The 18256-nt window shown below is 37.7% G+C and overlaps 1 protein-coding gene across 1 annotated transcript; it reads right to left on the bottom strand.

Moving 5' to 3' along the window:
* Positions 1-1627: 1627 nt before the first annotated feature.
* FMR1NB (FMR1 neighbor) lies at positions 1628-13906 on the bottom strand. The gene is made up of 6 exons (XM_072333932.1): positions 13831-13906; positions 8900-9010; positions 7267-7404; positions 5058-5154; positions 2522-2660; positions 1628-1684 (listed from the first exon to the last, which is right to left on the bottom strand). Exons 1-5 carry the CDS (start codon positions 13904-13906, stop codon positions 2558-2560), a joined length of 525 nt encoding a protein of 174 aa, XP_072190033.1. The 3' UTR covers positions 1628-1684; positions 2522-2557.
* Positions 13907-18256: the final 4350 nt, after the last annotated feature.

Below are 18256 nucleotides of genomic sequence, written 5' to 3'. Positions count from 1 at the left end.
CATACATACATGTGTATGTATATATATTTCTATATAACATTGTAGGTAAAAATAGCAGTTAATTCTGCAATACCCATGCTGAACAGCTGACAATTCAATTCTCAGACTGGTTCAGAAATTACAGCTTGTATAGAAATTCCAATCTAAAAATCAAAGTTTTTGCCTTCTCTGTTTTTAAGGACATCCTTACAACGGAAGTGCTACATACAAAAGGGACAGGGCTCAATTCCACAAGCAGTGCTTTTAAGTACCACTCTAACAGGTAATATAAGCATTGCTGGGTCTTCTCCATCTCATATCCCTCTTTTATAGTGCATACATGTTTGTTTTATTCTGCAGGCTACATTTACTGCAGATGTACTGAATGCTTTCAGTTAAATACAGTTGTTTTATAAGTATGTGTCCATTTGTCAGAATGCTCTGTGACATTGAAAGCGGTTGATATCAAGACGTTCCAAGTCAGACTTAGTTGGGAGCACAGCTCTCTCTCATAATTACCTTCAGCCAAGCGCTGTATGTGTTTGTTGTGTGCACATTTCAGCTGTAAGAGTTGCCCCTAAATCCAAGAAGCAGGAAATTGTTTCTATCTTTGTCAAAATATTTCAGGATTCATAAAAGTAACATCAAGAAGCAGCAAGCAGATCAGATTTGGAAGGCAAACTGAACACAATTCAATCTCCATCGTTTTGATGCTCAGCATCAAAAATATTGTAATTCTTTTTCTTACAAAATTATATCCCAACCATCTCTAATAGAGTGTTACTGACAAGGGTTGCCATATCAAGTTTTAAAACTTCTGCATGTGCTAATGCTGTATGATGACTGTATGCTCTGTCAGTTTCAGGAGACTGCCCATATGTGCACTTCAACTCTATTACACTTGGGCTTTAACTGATGTCTTTTTTAGAACTAGCAAAGCTAAGAAAAATGTATTAATTGGGTAATCCTGTAAGTATACATTTTCAAAGTATCACTATTGTGATAAAGACTTTTGTCTTTACTTTCCAGGTTAAGAGTAAAGATTAATTTACCACTGTTCTTCAAAATTCTACCATACGTATTTCACAGCACAAGGAAAAAGGGCCAGAGGTTGCTTTACTAGTGGGAAGTTGATTTCTACTGACATTTAAGTGCTTATTTTTTACTTTGTACTCTGCTATTCAAAACTATTACACGTTCATTTCTTATTTTGTGTTACACTTCAGGGAGACTGAAAGAAATTGCATTTTGGCATCACTTGCCTTGAGAGACATGTATCCGAAAGATCTAAGGAAGTTCTGTGGTGCAATGATATACCATGAACAGAAACAATGGCAGAGGAAATGTTACCAGTTTCCTGAAGTTCTTTGCCTAAGCATATCTTTAAGCATGTCGCTCTAGGGCTGACCTCTGAATTGTGAAGGTGCTTTACTAGCACCTAGGGTGGCTTTAGCATCCGGGAAATGGAATGAGCAGTTTTTCTCTTTCAGCATTACCGTCATTTTTCATAAAGGAGATATGGAGTGAGTACAAAGAAACAGAAATGAACAACTTGTAATGCAAAAATCAATAGCATTATCAAAGGTTGGCAATGTTATATTGCTTTGATGCTAAAAGAAATAATTTCATTTCCTAGAGCATACTCATACTGTGTAATCCTGGTGTCTTTCTCCTCCGTCTTCATTAATATGACATGGATGGTCCTCTACACCAAAAGAGAAGAAAAATAAGGAAAAAAACCCCAAACTTACAAACCAGTATAACTAGATTAAGGGATATCTTTGCAAATTTGGCAAACAAATATTCCCACTGAAGTTCTTCCTTGTTGTCTAATAACCTCACTGACGTATTTATTATGCCATTATCACCTTTAGCATGCTACTGTTTGGCACAGTAAATAGCATTTAATTCCCAGCTTACATGCATTTCAGCATTTAGTAAGAATGGTAGGATTTGAAGCTGTGTGAAAATACCAACATAAAACAACCCTTTCCATAGAAAAGATAGTAACTTAGTTACATCTTAGTAACTAGAAATGGCTCCTTGTTTCCTACAAGCAGCAAAAACCTTACTTTTCTTTTCTGCTCTCCCATGTAACACAATTCACACGTGGGATAAGGGACACAAAAATGGCAGAGGATTTAAGCCTAGAATATTCAATGAATCACTGAATGATTTGGGTTGGAAAGGACCTCACAGCCCCCCAGCCCCACCATGTGCTGGCTGCCCAGGCCCAGCCTGGCCTTGAGTACCTGCAGAGATGGAGACCCACAGATATGGGCAGCACTACCAGAACCTCACCAGAGCTTGCTCTGCTCTCATTGAACATGAGAGGACAGGAATCAAATTCTGGCAGATTCATTATTTGTCCCACAGCAGAAACTGAGGGTGGCTTGTGATAAAAAGTGCTTTTGTGACAAAATCTACTGGACTGGGAAGCCAACAGGAATTCAGTATTGCATATGTCTAGTATGCTATATAAAATCAACAGTAACATAATGCTGAACAGAAAGAACAAAAGAATGTTCTGAATTTAGTTTACCTTTCTTTTGTGTTTATGATCCTCTAAGCCTTTAAGTCAATTTGATAACAATCTATGCATTTCTTCACTATTTGCTTTGTTGTTCTGCAAAATTTGTTCAATTTTTTTGTTCGCTCTTCGTAAAGGATTGATACATGAACTGGAACATATTAAAACAACAGAAGGAATTAAGACCAAACCACTTAGGTTTTAGCTGCAAAAGCCTATCTGAAGAGAAGAAAAAGTGAAAGATACTACTGATTACAGGGGCCATAAGATTTCATCAACAGAACACAGAGAGCTACCCAAATCTGGAGTCTCTCTTTCTCCCCCTCTCTCTCTCAAAATAAATAAATAAATGCAGGTTCCTATGGGAAACCTTAGAATTTTCTCAACAAGAACCATAATGGAATTAATCAATTATCCCAAATTTCATCAGAGAAAGCTCTATTAATTGTTGGTCAGTCTAGAGAACCACGTTTTACTTCTGTGTATGTCCTTCACAGCACAATTTTTGTATTGTCTGTGGGAGACTCTCAACAGTGACCATACAGCATCGTTAATGAAAACAAGGATTTCCAACTAAATAGGTTTCAGGCTCTTTAAAGGAATATGTTTTGAAGCCATATCCACTAGCAACAGTTCCTAAAACTAGAAAAATCTGATCCAAGTTAATATGTTATAGGATTGCTTTTTTCCTAGAACTGAAATATGTGGTGTTGGAAATTAAAGCCATTTAGCATCTGGTTAATCACTACATGAAATAAAAAAGAAAACAACCAACAATAAATAAGTCACAGCAGAACAGCAGTTCTAGCTTAATTGGCTATGGAAAAAAAAAAACACAACAACAACACAAAAATGATCATTTAAACATTAATGTGAATTATCTCAAAATGAATGCATATTAATTCATTTTCCAGAAAATATATGATAATTTCATGATAATTCTTTGCATCCTGTTTTCCAAGTCACTGATGACTCAGTGTAGCTATCTGTATGCTCAGCATCAGCTGTTGAGCATAGAAGAAGATGTAATGTGGAGATTTTCACAGCAGGTTTTGTCTAAATGTGGCACGCCATAGCAAATAGCCATCTGCTAAACAGCCACATTTCTAAAGTCTACGTGTGTGTGTACATGCACGTATAGAATCTCACACAGCCTACTAACATCTTAGTAAAGGAAAAATATAACACTTCAGAAAAAGATCTACACAGAGAAAGACAATTACGTTACATTAACTAAGCTGTAGTATTAACCATACTATATGAACCACCACCTTAGCAAAATAAAGCACAATTATGTTATTATGCCCCATTCTAGTTTAACCATTTAAATACTGTAGAGCTTACATATTCCCCATTATCATAAGAATGCATACTCATGCCAAAACTCTTTACAATATCAAGCACTAAACTGCTTGCAAAGCATACACGGGTTGTAATGCATTCTATATATTAAATAGGAAAAACTCACTAAAAAGAAGCACCATAAAAAAAAGCCCCAAAACAACAACAATAACAAAACTATTATACATTAGCAGCATTCAATTAACTTACTTCCTTCTCTCTGAAGTCTTCTCCTCCTCCTCCTTTACTCTCCTAAGTCCTACTACTTTGTTCTTCCATCATGTTCTTCCATCCTACTGCATAATTCTATGCTTATCCTTTACAGAAATTCATTTCTACTTCCTGCTCCTTTCAACATTCCTTTTCTCATTCATTTCTTCCTAATCATCTTTCAGATAATTAATTCCCACTTGCACATGTCATTTCCTGCATAGCAGTCAATTAGTTCCCATAAGCAATGTCACACTCGTAGAAATATTTTGAAGGTAGCGGTAAGAGAACAGTTTGTTCTCCATTTTTCCCCATGGCTTAGAGAGAAAGCAAATGGCAAAGAAAAAATATTGCATTTGTTTGTTTTAAGCTTTGAAGTGAGACAAACTTTTCCTCAAATCTTCCTTTATTATAATTATAATAATAATATTATATATTATATATTATATATATATTATATATTATATTATTATTATTATTTTTTAAACTGATATTTTTGGTTTCCCACACGCTGAGATCACTGTGTCCTAAAATTTTATGGGGAAGAAAATGGGAGTATTAAGGGAACAAAAGTCTGGTCTTCCATATGCCAACAAACCTGCCCAGGACAGGATCCCACTTCTCACAGAGCTGAACTCAAATTCAGTCACTACTGCTCAAGTTCCATTCAGGCATTTATGTGGAGACTTCTCTATTAATGTGCAGTCAGTCTGCCCATAAGTTCTACATGCAGTAGGACTAAGTCCAATTCTTTATAACTAAGTCTTGAGAATGGTTACTGGAGCATTAACAAGCTATTTTTTTTTTTTCTCTGAAGTCAAACTGATTACATGGCTCCAAAACACAAGGATTTATTTTCCATGGCATCGTATGACTTTTTCAGCTTCTTTTCCCCATCTTTTCTCTGTTCACTGGCTCTAAATATGTCCACTATACACATCCTTGACATTTAGTAGCAGTATATTGTATAACTAGTTGTTTTGGTGCTAATGCTTACCTCCTCTGAAAGCAGACACAACAAAATAATGGTAGACAACCCAAAACTATAGATCCAACTGCACCAACCAAAAACAGTCGAAATGTCAGCTGCAGATCTGTAGGACCAGTGGAAGTTTGTATTAGTTACAAACAAGTCCAAGATATATACTGAGGTGCAGGAGACAGAGAATAGCCTTGAAGACAGACATGCCTGTATTTCAGTCACACAACAGGAAAAGAGCAAATCCTAAAAAAGCACCCAGATCAGAAAGATCAAGTCAAATTTGACCACTGGATTTGAAACACTTCCAAATGTTTAGTTTCAGAAATAAAACTTTAGTCCTTTATCAAACTAGACTTACATAGATGTATATGCAGTCCTATAGAGCTTCCTAAAAATGAAGACAAAATCATGAAAATTAATGCTATTTATCTATTTCAGTTCAAAACTTTTGCAGCTTCTTCTATAAGCTTTATTTTATTTCTACTGAAGTTGAAGACAAAACTCCTAGATAAGAACCATTCAAGTGTGCAGCCTATGACCATAAAACAGAAGTGCGAGTGCCATGAGTCTTAATGTGCTTCTTCTGTCAACAATTGCTACAAGGCAAACAGCATATGCTCCCAGGCAGTAAATGCTGATGTTTCCTTTGGACATATGTTGTATATCCTGGAGCATTCAAGTAGCTTGCTACAAATGACTTGATAAAATAGCCCATCTTTTAAATTTACTTCCGTATCATAAAAGGAATCAAAGCAGTCATGGTTTAATAAGTATATCTAATTTTAATACATTCTTAAGTATATGTCCTAAATATAAGCCAAACATCTACAGTTTTTACAGGGAAAAATAGGATAAAAATTAAGATTTGTTTCAAACCTTTTAGTGAAGCTGAGTTTACCATACGGTTCTGTCAATGATCAATGATTGATTCTATCAATGATTTGATATAGAACAAGATCACTGAATTCTCTCATAAGAGGAAAAAAATATCATCCACTCCAAGTCTATGTTTAAAGAAAACAATAAAGGCAAAGCATTATGTTTGTTATGTTAAAGGTAGAATTTGTGAAGACGATTATCAAAGCCCAGTCTTCTGCCTGAAGCAATATTACTATCGCCATTAAGTGAAGTAACCTGAGTCTTTGTACGGCCATGTCATAAAACTCTCAGTAAGGGTGATGCCATCTCTTTTCTCATGACTTGTTGTCACGGTTCTATGATTTTTGTTATCAGTATTCCACATCATAACATCATGTAAAGCATGATGATTAAAGTTAGTTCCCCATTCCCATGGACTGCCGGTTTTCTGAATACCTGGCTCTTCAAATAGAACTACATACCCCAGAGGACTTTGTGTTCAGAAAGAAAAAACTCCTGGCAAGACACGAGACTCTCTCTCTTTCTCACTGCCTGGCAGTGCATGGGTGTGCTTCCCAGCCATTTTGCCTTCAATTCAGATTAAGGCCTTCAGTTTTAGATGCTCCCTCTCATTTTATTTCATTTATTAGCCTCAATTCCAAACATATATTGTATTATATTATGCTACCTTGCATTCCAATATCATACATAGTAAATTAACACTTAGATCACTGCTGCTGTTCTGTTTTTAGGCCCAGCTTCCATCTCTCTACCCTTCCCCTTTTCCTGGGGCATGGGTTTGTGGGTCCCTTGCCCCGTTAGTTACAGAACTGGGATGAACCAGCCTGTAAATAGTTGACCCCCCCCATGCAAGCTGAATTTCTCAAGCATCAATGAGTTGCAATTTCCTGTTGTCATATCATCAGGTCCTACCAGTTTGCTTTCTACATCTTAGTAACCACCCTTCAAACCAATTTCTATGGCTATTTAATAACCATTTCACCTCTTCCTCTACACCCAATTTCTTGAACTTTTCTTTACAGCACTTTCACAGATTCACTTCTTTGTATTAAACTCACTGCCCTTCCACTTCCACAAAGCCTTCCCTCTATTCTTTGCACTATTTGACGTAGCTACTTATATTTGTACTTCATCATATGTTCTTAGTTTGTGCTGAGGTTTACAAGCTACCCAGATAATGAATTGCTTTCTGTTTTGATATGCAGAAATAAATGCCCACTTAAATTTACTTCAAAGAGAATGGTGACCCCCAAAAAAACAAAGGAAAGAACAGAAATGAAAATCACATTATCTTACTAGGAAGAGTACTCGGCTATGAAGCAAATATTTACAGAAGAATACTTACTGTCTTTAAATGGGACATAACATTCCACTTCATGCCTGCCTTTGGAAGGACAACATCTATTTTCCAAGCACACTGTTGCATTAATGTTCCCTCCTACATGACAAGGGACTAAGGTGTGCCTTTCTTTGTAATGGCAAGCTTTAGAAAAAAAAAAACAAACAAGTAGTAAAATATAAGATTTCTGTTCTAGAAGGAATACCTAAAGAGAAGCTATTACTTTCATGCTTCCAGCATGTTTTGAAGAAGTCTGTTTAAAAGCAGCGTCATTGACTTCCACATAGAATTCCTTCACAAAAGCTAATCAGTCTTTAAAATAAAGTCAAGAGAAAACCTACGATCGTGTCATATGAAATCTTAAATAACTGGCTTCCTTTCAGTAAGAAACATTTAAAAAAACGGAATTGAAAAACATATATATTATGTTTCTAAAGTGGAAAGACACCAAGTTTTCTGACTACACTGTTTCTAATTAAGCAAAAAATAATTAAATAATTAGTTAAATAAAATCAATCAAATTGAAACATTAAAATATCTTAATTTTTTTGAAGGGTCAATTATATGGTGCACTGCAACAAACCACCTCTCCATTCAGCTTTAATTGCGTGATTCTACAAGCAGCTGACATGACCAATAACCTAAGATACCCAGTCAGTTAATGAACACAACGTGTATAATTTGAAATTAGATGTTTAAAAATAGGTTTATGGATAATCATAAGATCTCCTGTGGGAAGCGCTGTACATATAAATTGCTTATAAGCTTTAGATATCTGACATACAGTCCGTGATTTAATTCCTATCAAACTTAGTATCATGCAACACTTTCACAGAAGCTGCAAAACATTTGGTTCTGCCACTCCCAAGATTGGCTGCATTGTCAGTTTCACCTTTATCAAATTCATTATTGGGAGTCAAATTCAGTTATATTAAATGTGAGGTCGGGCACTTCACAAGACCTCAGTGTTTATTTAGGGCTAGGCAGAAAATCATCAAGGTATTCACTGTTATTACTAAATAGTTACATATTAAGTGATGAGTGACATTTGCCTTCCATTTGCCGATGAAACAATCCTAGAATCAGGCTTGCCAATCTTGTACATGCTGTGCACTTTCCACATCTCATGGATTTTACCTTTCTTATTGCTATTAGAAAACACATTCTATTTTGATGCCTTTCTCAATAGTTCTCTAAAACTAATGCGTGTCTCACCAATTAATTTCAGCAGTCCAAGGGTCTGATCTGATGGCCCTGAATCCTTCCTCAGCAAGTAGAAATGGGAGCAACTACTACTGAGCAAAACACGCTTACACAAGCAGACTAGAAAACTAACTCAAAACAAATGCAAGACAGTTTGGGAAGGTGAATTCTACATCAAATTGTCCAGCATTTCTAGGTCACTTCACTGATGATGAATAGTTTTATAAGACAGAAGTAACACAATTGAAGCAAATCCGTGATGGCTCAAACAGCACACTTAATGATACCCTTTGGCTGAGAACTAGTGAATTTTACAGTATCAGACTGAGGGGTTCAAATGCACGGAGTGCCAGCAGTTAAGGAGTAAAAAGCTGTACTGGAAGTGAGATGGAAGAAGAGGAAAGAAACAGTGCTGCAGTGATGAAGTGGCACTTACTCACTGGCCTGAAGAAGTTTAAAAACGCTTCAGATGCATCTTTCAGTTTCGTGACAAATTTGCTGTCTGCCACTTCATTTTTTTCCGAAGCAGGAGTTGGTGATGTAAAACCTGGAAGCTCATAATGATTAACTCATTACCATCAAAACATCCATAATTAATTAAATTGAATGACATTTTCATTCTGATTATCTTTCATTATGAAGGCATTTATAGTCATTATGGGTTATGACGCTGATGGCTAGTAAGGTTAAGCACAGATGTCTTTCCATTGCGTTCCATTATATTACATCAAACTACTTCATGCACCACAGTGAGCAAAGATGTGAAATTTAAATAAAGGAGTCAATTCACATGGGAATTGAAAAGAGAACAAGCACTACCTTTCACATAAAATATGCAGGTTACATGAAAATTCTGTATTACAGCTGTATTTGTCACGTATGCAAGCAGAACTTCTGGTCTTTAGACCAAAATATGACCTCAAAAACAAACAAACCCACCCATAGAAGCGTGTCATAGATGGTGGCTTCACTGGATACAACCAAACTTGCATCTCCTGTGGTTATTTTTTTGTTGTTGCTGTTTTTTCCTTTTCTTCCAGACAGTGGCAGACACACAGGAAAGGAGCAAATAACTCATGAATACAGATATTCAAGCACCTTTGAAAACTAGTAATTTGCTGGGACTTACCATAGAATTGTTTGAGTTGGAAGGGACATTTAAAGGCTCTCTAGCACAAACCCCTGCAATGAACAGGGACACCTACAGTACCATTAGGTGCTCAGAATCCCATCCAGCCTGACTGTGTCTCCAGGGGCAGGGCATCTACCATCTGTCTGGGCAACCTGTATGTATGGGAGATTGGTAATCACAGCCTGAACCTCTGATTAATCAGCTGAGGCAAGTATGGGGTCAGCTGTGGGAGCACAGGTGAGAGTGATGTAGCTGTGCTCCCAGAAGGGGTGGAGCTCGACTCCATCCCCTCTGAGACCTCATTTAAGGGCTGACTCCCACTGAGGCAGCATCTCTTGGAGATTGCTCACCAGTGAGGACTGCCCCAGCTTCTTCAGCCAAGGCACCACCACTGGTGAGTTTTCCTTTACTTATTCCTTCTGTACATTTGCTACCATCTGTATATTAACAACCAATACACTGTGCCATTGCCTCGCCACCCTTATTATAACCTACTTCTTCCTTATATCCAATCTAAATTTTCTCTTTTAATTTAAAAACTTTTTCCCCCCTTTCCTTTTACCACAGATCATGCTAAAGAGTCCATCCCCTTCTTTCCCGTAGTTCCCCTCTAGATACTGACAGGCCACCCTCAGCTCTCCCCACAGCCTTCCATCCTCCATGCTGCACACCCCAGCTCTCAGCCTGTCCTTGCAGGGAGGTTCCATCCCTTGGATTATTTTTGTGGCCCTCCTCTGGATGCGCTCCTACAGCTCCATGTCTCTTCTGTGCTGAGCACTCCCCATCTGGATGCAGCACTCCAGGTGAGGCCTTACAGAGTAGAGCTGAGGGGCAGATCCCCTCCCTCGCCCCGCTGGCTGCACTTCTTCGGAATCATCCAGGATCCGGTTGGCTTTTTGGGCTGTGAGAGCACAGTACTGGCTCATGTCCAGCTGCCATCTATCAGTACCCCAGGTCCTTTACAGCAGGGCTATCCTCTATCCTTACAAACCCTAGCTTGTCCTGGTAATGAGTGTTGCTATAAGCCTGCTGCCAGACTTTGTACTTGGCTTTGCTGGCCCTCATGAAATTCTCCTGGATCACTGCTTAGCCTAAATCCTTCTGGATGGCAACCCATCCCTCAGGCATGTTGACAGCCCCACAGAGGTTGGTGTCATTCACAAACTTGCTGAGGGGGCACTTGATCTCACCATCAGTGTCATTGACAAAGACGTTAAAGAGTACTGGTCCCAGTACTGACTCCTTAGGGACACCACTTGTCACTGATCTTCATCTGGACACTGAACCACTGACCACCACCCCCTATGTACCATCTCACAAATGACTCCTCCCCCATCTAACAGTCCACCTGTTTGATCTGTATCTTACCAATTTGGAGAGAAGGATGCTGTGGGGCACAGTGTCAAAGGCCTTACTGAAGTCCAGACAGATGACTTCAGTGGCTCTTCCCTTGTCCACTGACACAGCTAGCCCACTGCAGAAGGCCAAAAGGTTGGTCAGGCAGGACCTGCCCTTGATGAAGACATCCCCATGTGCCTTAGCATAGCTTCTAGGAGGATCTGCTCCGAGATCTTCCCCAGCACTGAGATGATGCTGACAGGTTGGTAGTCCTCAGATTATCCTTTCTACTTCTTAAAAATATATGTGACATTGCCCTTTTTCCAGTAACCGAAGACTTCACAGTCATGACTTCTCAAATATCATTGTGAATGTCTTTGCAATTACATCAGCCTGTTCTCTCACCAGGATCCATAGACCCCTATACTCTTTCCAGGGTACCTGTCCCTGTTTCCACTACCTGAGAAAAATCTTTCTCTCCAGTTTGACCAGCAGGTCCCAGTTTAGGGGTGCTGGTCTCTTGCCTTTCTTTCCTGAATTCCTACTTTGTAAGTGACCAATTCTTTAAGTCTCTGTTAGCCTCACTAAGATCACATCATTGATAACTGTAAGCTTTGTTAGCCTCACAAAGATCATACCTTAGATTGCTTGTACACATACAAGCCCAACGTAAACTGCTGACCAAATCTGGGACTAGGAGGGAATTCAGCTGCACTGTGGCTCTTTGTGGTTCAAGGAGTTCAGAAAGGAAGGTGTCAACTCTGAACCTCATGACTCAGCAAGGGAGCTTTCTGTACTTGCATTTTTAACCCTACTGTCTATGCAGTAAATAATCAAGTGCATACAACCATCTCAAATCTTGTCACCTTAGTTACAATTAAGCTTCATTAAATCACTATACTGTATCCATATTACGATCGGTAAAAATAGTCTAGTTTTTCTCCTACAAGTGTTTTCCATCCACAACATCAACTGCAGTTGAAATCCCCCAACAGAACAAGAGCCTGTGATTGCAACACCTCCTGTAGCTGGAGGTATAAGCTTAAACAGACTCTGGTGGAGGTAGTCTGTAGCAGACCCCAACCACAAAGCTCCCTTAGTTGCCTCAGTCTCTAATTCACACCTATATGCTTCTGACTTGCTCATGGCCACTCTTCAAGGACAACTCTTCACATTCCATTCTTTCCTTGATGCAAGGGGCAATGCCTCCTTCCCCTTCCTTCCCTTCTGAACAGCTTGTAGCCATTGATAGGCACACCACAGTCATGGGAATCACCCTACCAGGATTCAGTGGCAGTAACTATGCCATGGTTTCCTAGTACTATGGTGGCTTCCCGTTACTTTCCCAAGCTGGATGTATTGGTGTAGAGGCACTTCAACTGGGAAGCTGATCCTGCCACCTTCTTAGAGGATAACTCCTTAATTACTTTGAAGTATTTTCACCTAGTTTCCCTGCTGCCTTCTCCTGTTACCTCAGTAGATCCCAGCTCATCATCAAAAGATTTCAAGACTTCTCAATTACCTTACAACTACACTGCTTTGAAGAAAGTATTAGCAATAAGCCTTGTTGTCTCACTCTACCTCTTTTTCATCAAAGCAGAAATACCAATTACACTGGGTCTCTACTGGAAATCAACCAATTCACAGTGTGGAAGAACTCAGAATTCCTATTCGCTTGCCTTCCTTCCCCCTCCCTACAGGGGAAACTTAAGTCATCGGAACTTTAAGAGCTTTCAGTGATAGTTTATTGAAAGGCACTTCATGGTTTTATAGTGCCTTATAATAAGACCATAGGCTAACCAAAACCTAATGTATTCAAATAACTTCAGGTTTTTGTTTTGTTTTCTAGTTATTCTCAAGCAAGGAGCACCATTAGTTCCAAGTACATAAATGCACTATTTGTCTTGGTGCACAGTTTACATTTCCAGTACCAAATGACATTCTTCGGAAAAGAAGCATTACAGGCATAATTGAATTCACATCAAAATAGGGACTGATAAGGATGTGTAACAGAAAACTGAGCAACAAAGTCACATTAGCAGATATATCACTGTTTCTCCGCCTGCCTTGGTGGTAAGAGATAGAAATTTTATAGAGTTCAAGTTTCAAACAAAATTTTACAGATTTTGTAATAATTTCTTAAGAATTTCATGCAATAAGCAATCTGGCAATCAGTTTGATAAGTAACACCTGAAAAGATGACCATGATCGTCTTTCTTACTACTCCCTCGTCTTATTAAATTATATCAAACTAGGCTTAAGGAGGCAAACCATATAATGGACACTGCCAATCACATCTGTATCTATATTAGAACTCATAACAATACAAGAGGTATTACAGAAGCATATTACAATGAGTTCTGCAGCAAATCGATAGCTTTTCATCGAGAAAAAGCTTCAGATGTGGATTCTCACAGCATGAAGGATTAATAGCGAGCTTAATGTGTGGGCTGATACTTTAAGCACATTTCAGATGACATTTAACTTCATTTGAATGCAAGTTAACAGCTTAACAAAAATCATCATTAACTATTTTGAGCCACCTGCTGCAATAAGCAAATAACAGATCTCAACAGGTTATAGGAACAACTGTATCTTGGAAAATGTAGTTTAATGGGGGAAAAAAAAATCAATAAGCAAATTAAAGCAAGACAGGTGCATTACCAAGGATGAAACAAACAGCACATTTCTCACGGGTATAAACAGAAATGGGAACTACAGTTGTTGAGAAAACATTTGCTGTGTTGAAGTGACAGAACTCTGACCAATCCCACCTACGGTAACTAACTTTTATCATGTTCTTCAGTAGTTTCCAATCATTGCCAAGACAACAAGATTGTAACCTTATAGGCAAATTACTTGCTTCTATGAAATCACTTTTCACCTTGAAAACTCACTTGAATTGACGCTATGAAGCAGCATCAATATGACATAGCTCCGTGCTAGATGAGTGCCAATTCCTTCTTGTAGCATTACTGTAATAAAGCGAACAGCAAGGCATGTGGTCACACACAAACTTCTGATCTTTTATCTTCGTACTCATGCATTACAACAAGCATGACAGGTTGCTTCACAAGGCATGTCTGTTATCCCCCCAGATAGGGAGGCCAAACTCAACAAAAGATCTTTCGGTGGTAAGAAGTGATTTTGAATAAGTTACTCATTTTAGAACTTATGGGCTTGTTAAACCGGGACTGGGGGAGCGGAAGGGGGAATGTATATCTTCAAAGTATCTTAGAGCTAGATAATAAAACCTTGAAAGATCATTTGTGGTCCATTATTCTAATTTGTATTTAGTGAACAGAATGAGGACTGAAGAATTCAAAACTGTTGAAAGCTTACAACAGAATTCCAGTTCAGCTTACAGAGTTCTTCAGCCTTCCCAACATCAGAGAATATGAAATGTTTTGGATAAAAACATTTAGAAAAGGTGGACAAAAAAGATACAATGGATAAAAATACTTCTAAAATTCTCAAGTCGTTTCTATCAATTTAACAATAAAACTAAGTTGGGTTTTTAAACCTCCAACCACCCCCGGAAGATTGCTGTGCCAGATGCTATGTTTCACTGCCTGCTGCTCCTGTTCTGATACTCTAAAAGGACTTTTTCAATCACTATCACAAGACAAACCAGGGATTTGGTTAACATTGGTAAAGGAACAGAACCCTACTTTCTTAATTGCTGTACAGAGAACGGAATGATTGTGTGTTACACAGGTATTGTCCTATGAAAGGTCTGTTGTTTGTTCTCCTGCTGCTAAATGATGAACACTTTCTTGCAGTTTGAACATACCTATACTGTAGAGTAACACACAAACACATTTGCCGTCCCAAGGAGAAACTTTACATCTGACAGGTTTTTCTTCTGTTTTTCTTAAGAGGAGAGGAATCTAATTTTCAAGACACCTACTATAGAATCACAGAATTATCAAGGTTGGAAAAGACCTAAAAGATCATCCAGTCCAACCATCAAATAATCAAAAAGTCAAACCATCAAAAAACTATAGTTTCTCCCCAACATACTTTCCTTATATTTTCTTCTGCAATTGGATCAGTAAGATCACTGCTATCCTGTGCAACTCCAGGCAGAGTCAAACCTCCTCGTCACAATGGGCTACTTGTTACCTATGATGTAGCTCAGAACAAACAGAACAGATGTGGAACTGAAGCTAATATTCAGTAGACCAGAAAAATCAGCTGCATGTGGTATAAAAAAGTCAGCCTCCCAAGGAGCAGACAGCTAGAAGACTCAGTCTTTTAACTCACTAAGTTAAGATCACATTTGTGCCATTACTAACATACAATATACAGGAATACCACCTAGTAGGCATATATGCAGACCAGGTAATAGATACCTCAGGCTATTAAAATACACTCCTCATAACAGACAATTGATTTCATTAAATTTAACACGAGCCTTGAGTATAGACTAAATCCATCAGCCAAAGAAAAAAAAAAGCCCTTTAATACCCCATGCGACCTTAACAAATCTTCATTATACCATTTCTAAAATAGCTGAGTTCCTCATCATTTAAAGATAACATCTACGGGATGCTAGTTTGGTTTAAATTACCCGCTTTTATTGGAAACTGGCATTTTTTTTTGGAAAAAAATATTGGAATTCGGAGCAAAAACACGAGAAGGAATCTTGTCTTATTGAATCCTCAGTAGAAACTTAAAGCATTCATCTATAATTGTTGCTTTTTTTTAATGATCCAGTTTTATAGCACACTTAGAAATTACTTTAAGGATTTCTTTAAAATAGGCTTCAAACAACAACACCACAGTAGCAACCAGTTCATAGTCAATTTAGCTCCATCAGGAATTTCTCAAGATCAATGATCCGTGTATCATGCGAACAGAAGTGGCAAACATGAAGTACACCTGAAAAAGACTGTTAGGAATAGAAAGATTCATTGCTTCTTGTGGGCATAAGATCCACAGGCTGCCGTGAAAAATTCATACTTTCAGAGAGTCGAGAGCTATTGCAGTGAAGACAGCCCTTCCTACAGTAAATAAGCATGAAAACATCAGGTGAGAGCTGACTTAATTTCAGTGAAACTCATGAAAGCACAATCCTGTAGACCAAACTGGACTCTGTTCAGAACACTTCACTCTGAAGAACTAGCATCATTTTTCATAACATACATAAGGATGCCTTATACGTTCAGATATTGCATTTCTTCTAGCCACTGTGGTTTAACGGATGTGAACACAGCTCTATGAGTATGGCTCTATGACTACCATCTTTTAAGGTGAAAACATAAGTAACTGTTATGTTCAAGTTGATGGTAACAGTATCAGCATCAAAACACAGTTCTACTATGACAGCTGCTACTGTTTCAAGAAAGCCTTTAACAATACGTGGAATTAAAAAACCCTGAGACTCACCTTTACTTCTGTAGTTTAATACAGAACACCACTTATCAGAACCATACCTCAGGGCTCCTGAAACAACTGAGGAACACACCGTGAGTACACTGATAACTACTTAATCTATTCCCCTTTAATATTCAGAGTAAGAGTTTTGAAGAGAAAATACGCTGCAGCTCAGAAAAATAAGTTACTTTTCACAGTAAGTGTTCCTACAAAGAACAGAGTCTACTCACTCAATTTACTTGCAGCACTTTACTTGTTTTTGGCCTGTTGAAACGGACAAGCAAAAAACATCTTATTTTAGTGACACAAAATGGTAGAAAAAGCCAATCTACAAATAGGTCGCCTAAAAAGTTTCCATACTCGAGTTAATTGATTTGCTTCTTGAGCTTACAAATCCTCATCAAGGGCATAAAGATAGGCATCCAGATAGATCTTTTCCTGAGAAGACTGTGATTCCTGACAATATTTTAAGCAAATTCTGAGAATCTTAAGTACCCAATGAAATTAGCAAAAATGCAATTGATACAGAAAGTAAGCACAGACTTCCTACTTCCATAAACATTTGTTAATTTATAAGGCCTTGAGGTTAACCCTATGGAATTTAAACTTTGGCATCATTCACGAATACCTCTCACTCTTTTTAAAGAACTTTATTTTTTAAAATAACTTTAATTCATAGGACCATACTTTATAAGTTACCGATACGACAGACCTGCACTCAAGGATCAGACATTTGTTGCACTTTCAAGTTGCTGTTGTTTTGCTTTGTTGTTTTTTTTTTTATATACTATCACATGATTTTTCAAAATAAAACTAAACATTTAGATTCACAGTTTAATTTGTTGAAATTTAATAACACTTAAAAACACTAGAATTTGAATTGAAAGGGATACATGTTAAGTACACAAATACTGAAAGGTCATAATTCCAAAATGCACTTGAAAACGGAATGTGACTAATTAGTCAGAACTGTAGTTTAACTTCACATTTAACCTAGTTAACACCTTAGTAAACTCACCACTAAATGTAAGAGATATAGTGCATATAGTGTGACAGCTCAACAGATTTTGTACCATTTCATAATGAGAACATTTGCTTGAGCATTATGTGCCATATTTTTGAAAACTGGTAATATTTCAGAATTTTTCTAGAACGTGGAAGTAACAAAAGCTACAGTTAAGGTCTAAACAGAAATATTTTCTCTACTTGCCTTGAGATTTTTTAAAGCAATCATTTATAAGGATTGCATCAACATCAGTTAGCAGAGGAAGATCAAACTTTATTGAAACTGCTTGCATACAAAATATATTGCACTATAACCAAACAAATGTCAACATAAAATCCAATCTGTTGTAGCTAATATGTACAGAGAATATTGCCCAAGAGCAGTTACATTACAAGGTCAGTCTACCTCGGTTAATTATCTACAGTATTTTAAACCAAACAGCTTACAGATGATGTGTGCAAGGTACCAATTTCTGTTTTCAAATACTATACATTCCCAAAATAAATAACTAGAAATCAACATTAATGTTTGGCAATACTTTTTAAGACATTTTTATATTTGTTAAATCATGTGCAGTTTGTTGCCATTTTTAGTATTCTCACCTGTATGCAAGGAAAACAGTGAATGTAGGAAGCAAAGAAACAAAACTCACAAAATACATCAGAGGCAAGGTCAAGTTTGTACAATTCTGTACATAATGAGTGGCTCTCACTCCGGAGTAATTTGAATTAAAAAAAACAAATGGATTAAAATGGAGGTCCTTATATAGCTGTGCCTATTAAGCTTAATGTGTGATGAAAAATAAAAGGAAGCACAGCTCCTCCCCCTACTTCCCACTCTTCCCTAGTGTATGACTGTACTTTGGATCAAATGTTCATTCCAATGGGCTGGTATTTCAGACCTTATACCTCAAAATATGACGGATTTGTTCCAACCAC

This window comes from Excalfactoria chinensis, chromosome 4 (genome assembly GCF_039878825.1).
Source record: "Excalfactoria chinensis isolate bCotChi1 chromosome 4, bCotChi1.hap2, whole genome shotgun sequence".
In the NCBI taxonomy this organism is placed as follows: Eukaryota; Metazoa; Chordata; class Aves; order Galliformes; family Phasianidae; genus Excalfactoria; species Excalfactoria chinensis.
Note: the sequence above shows the minus strand (reverse complement) of the source record. Positions and strands in the feature narration are given on the sequence as shown.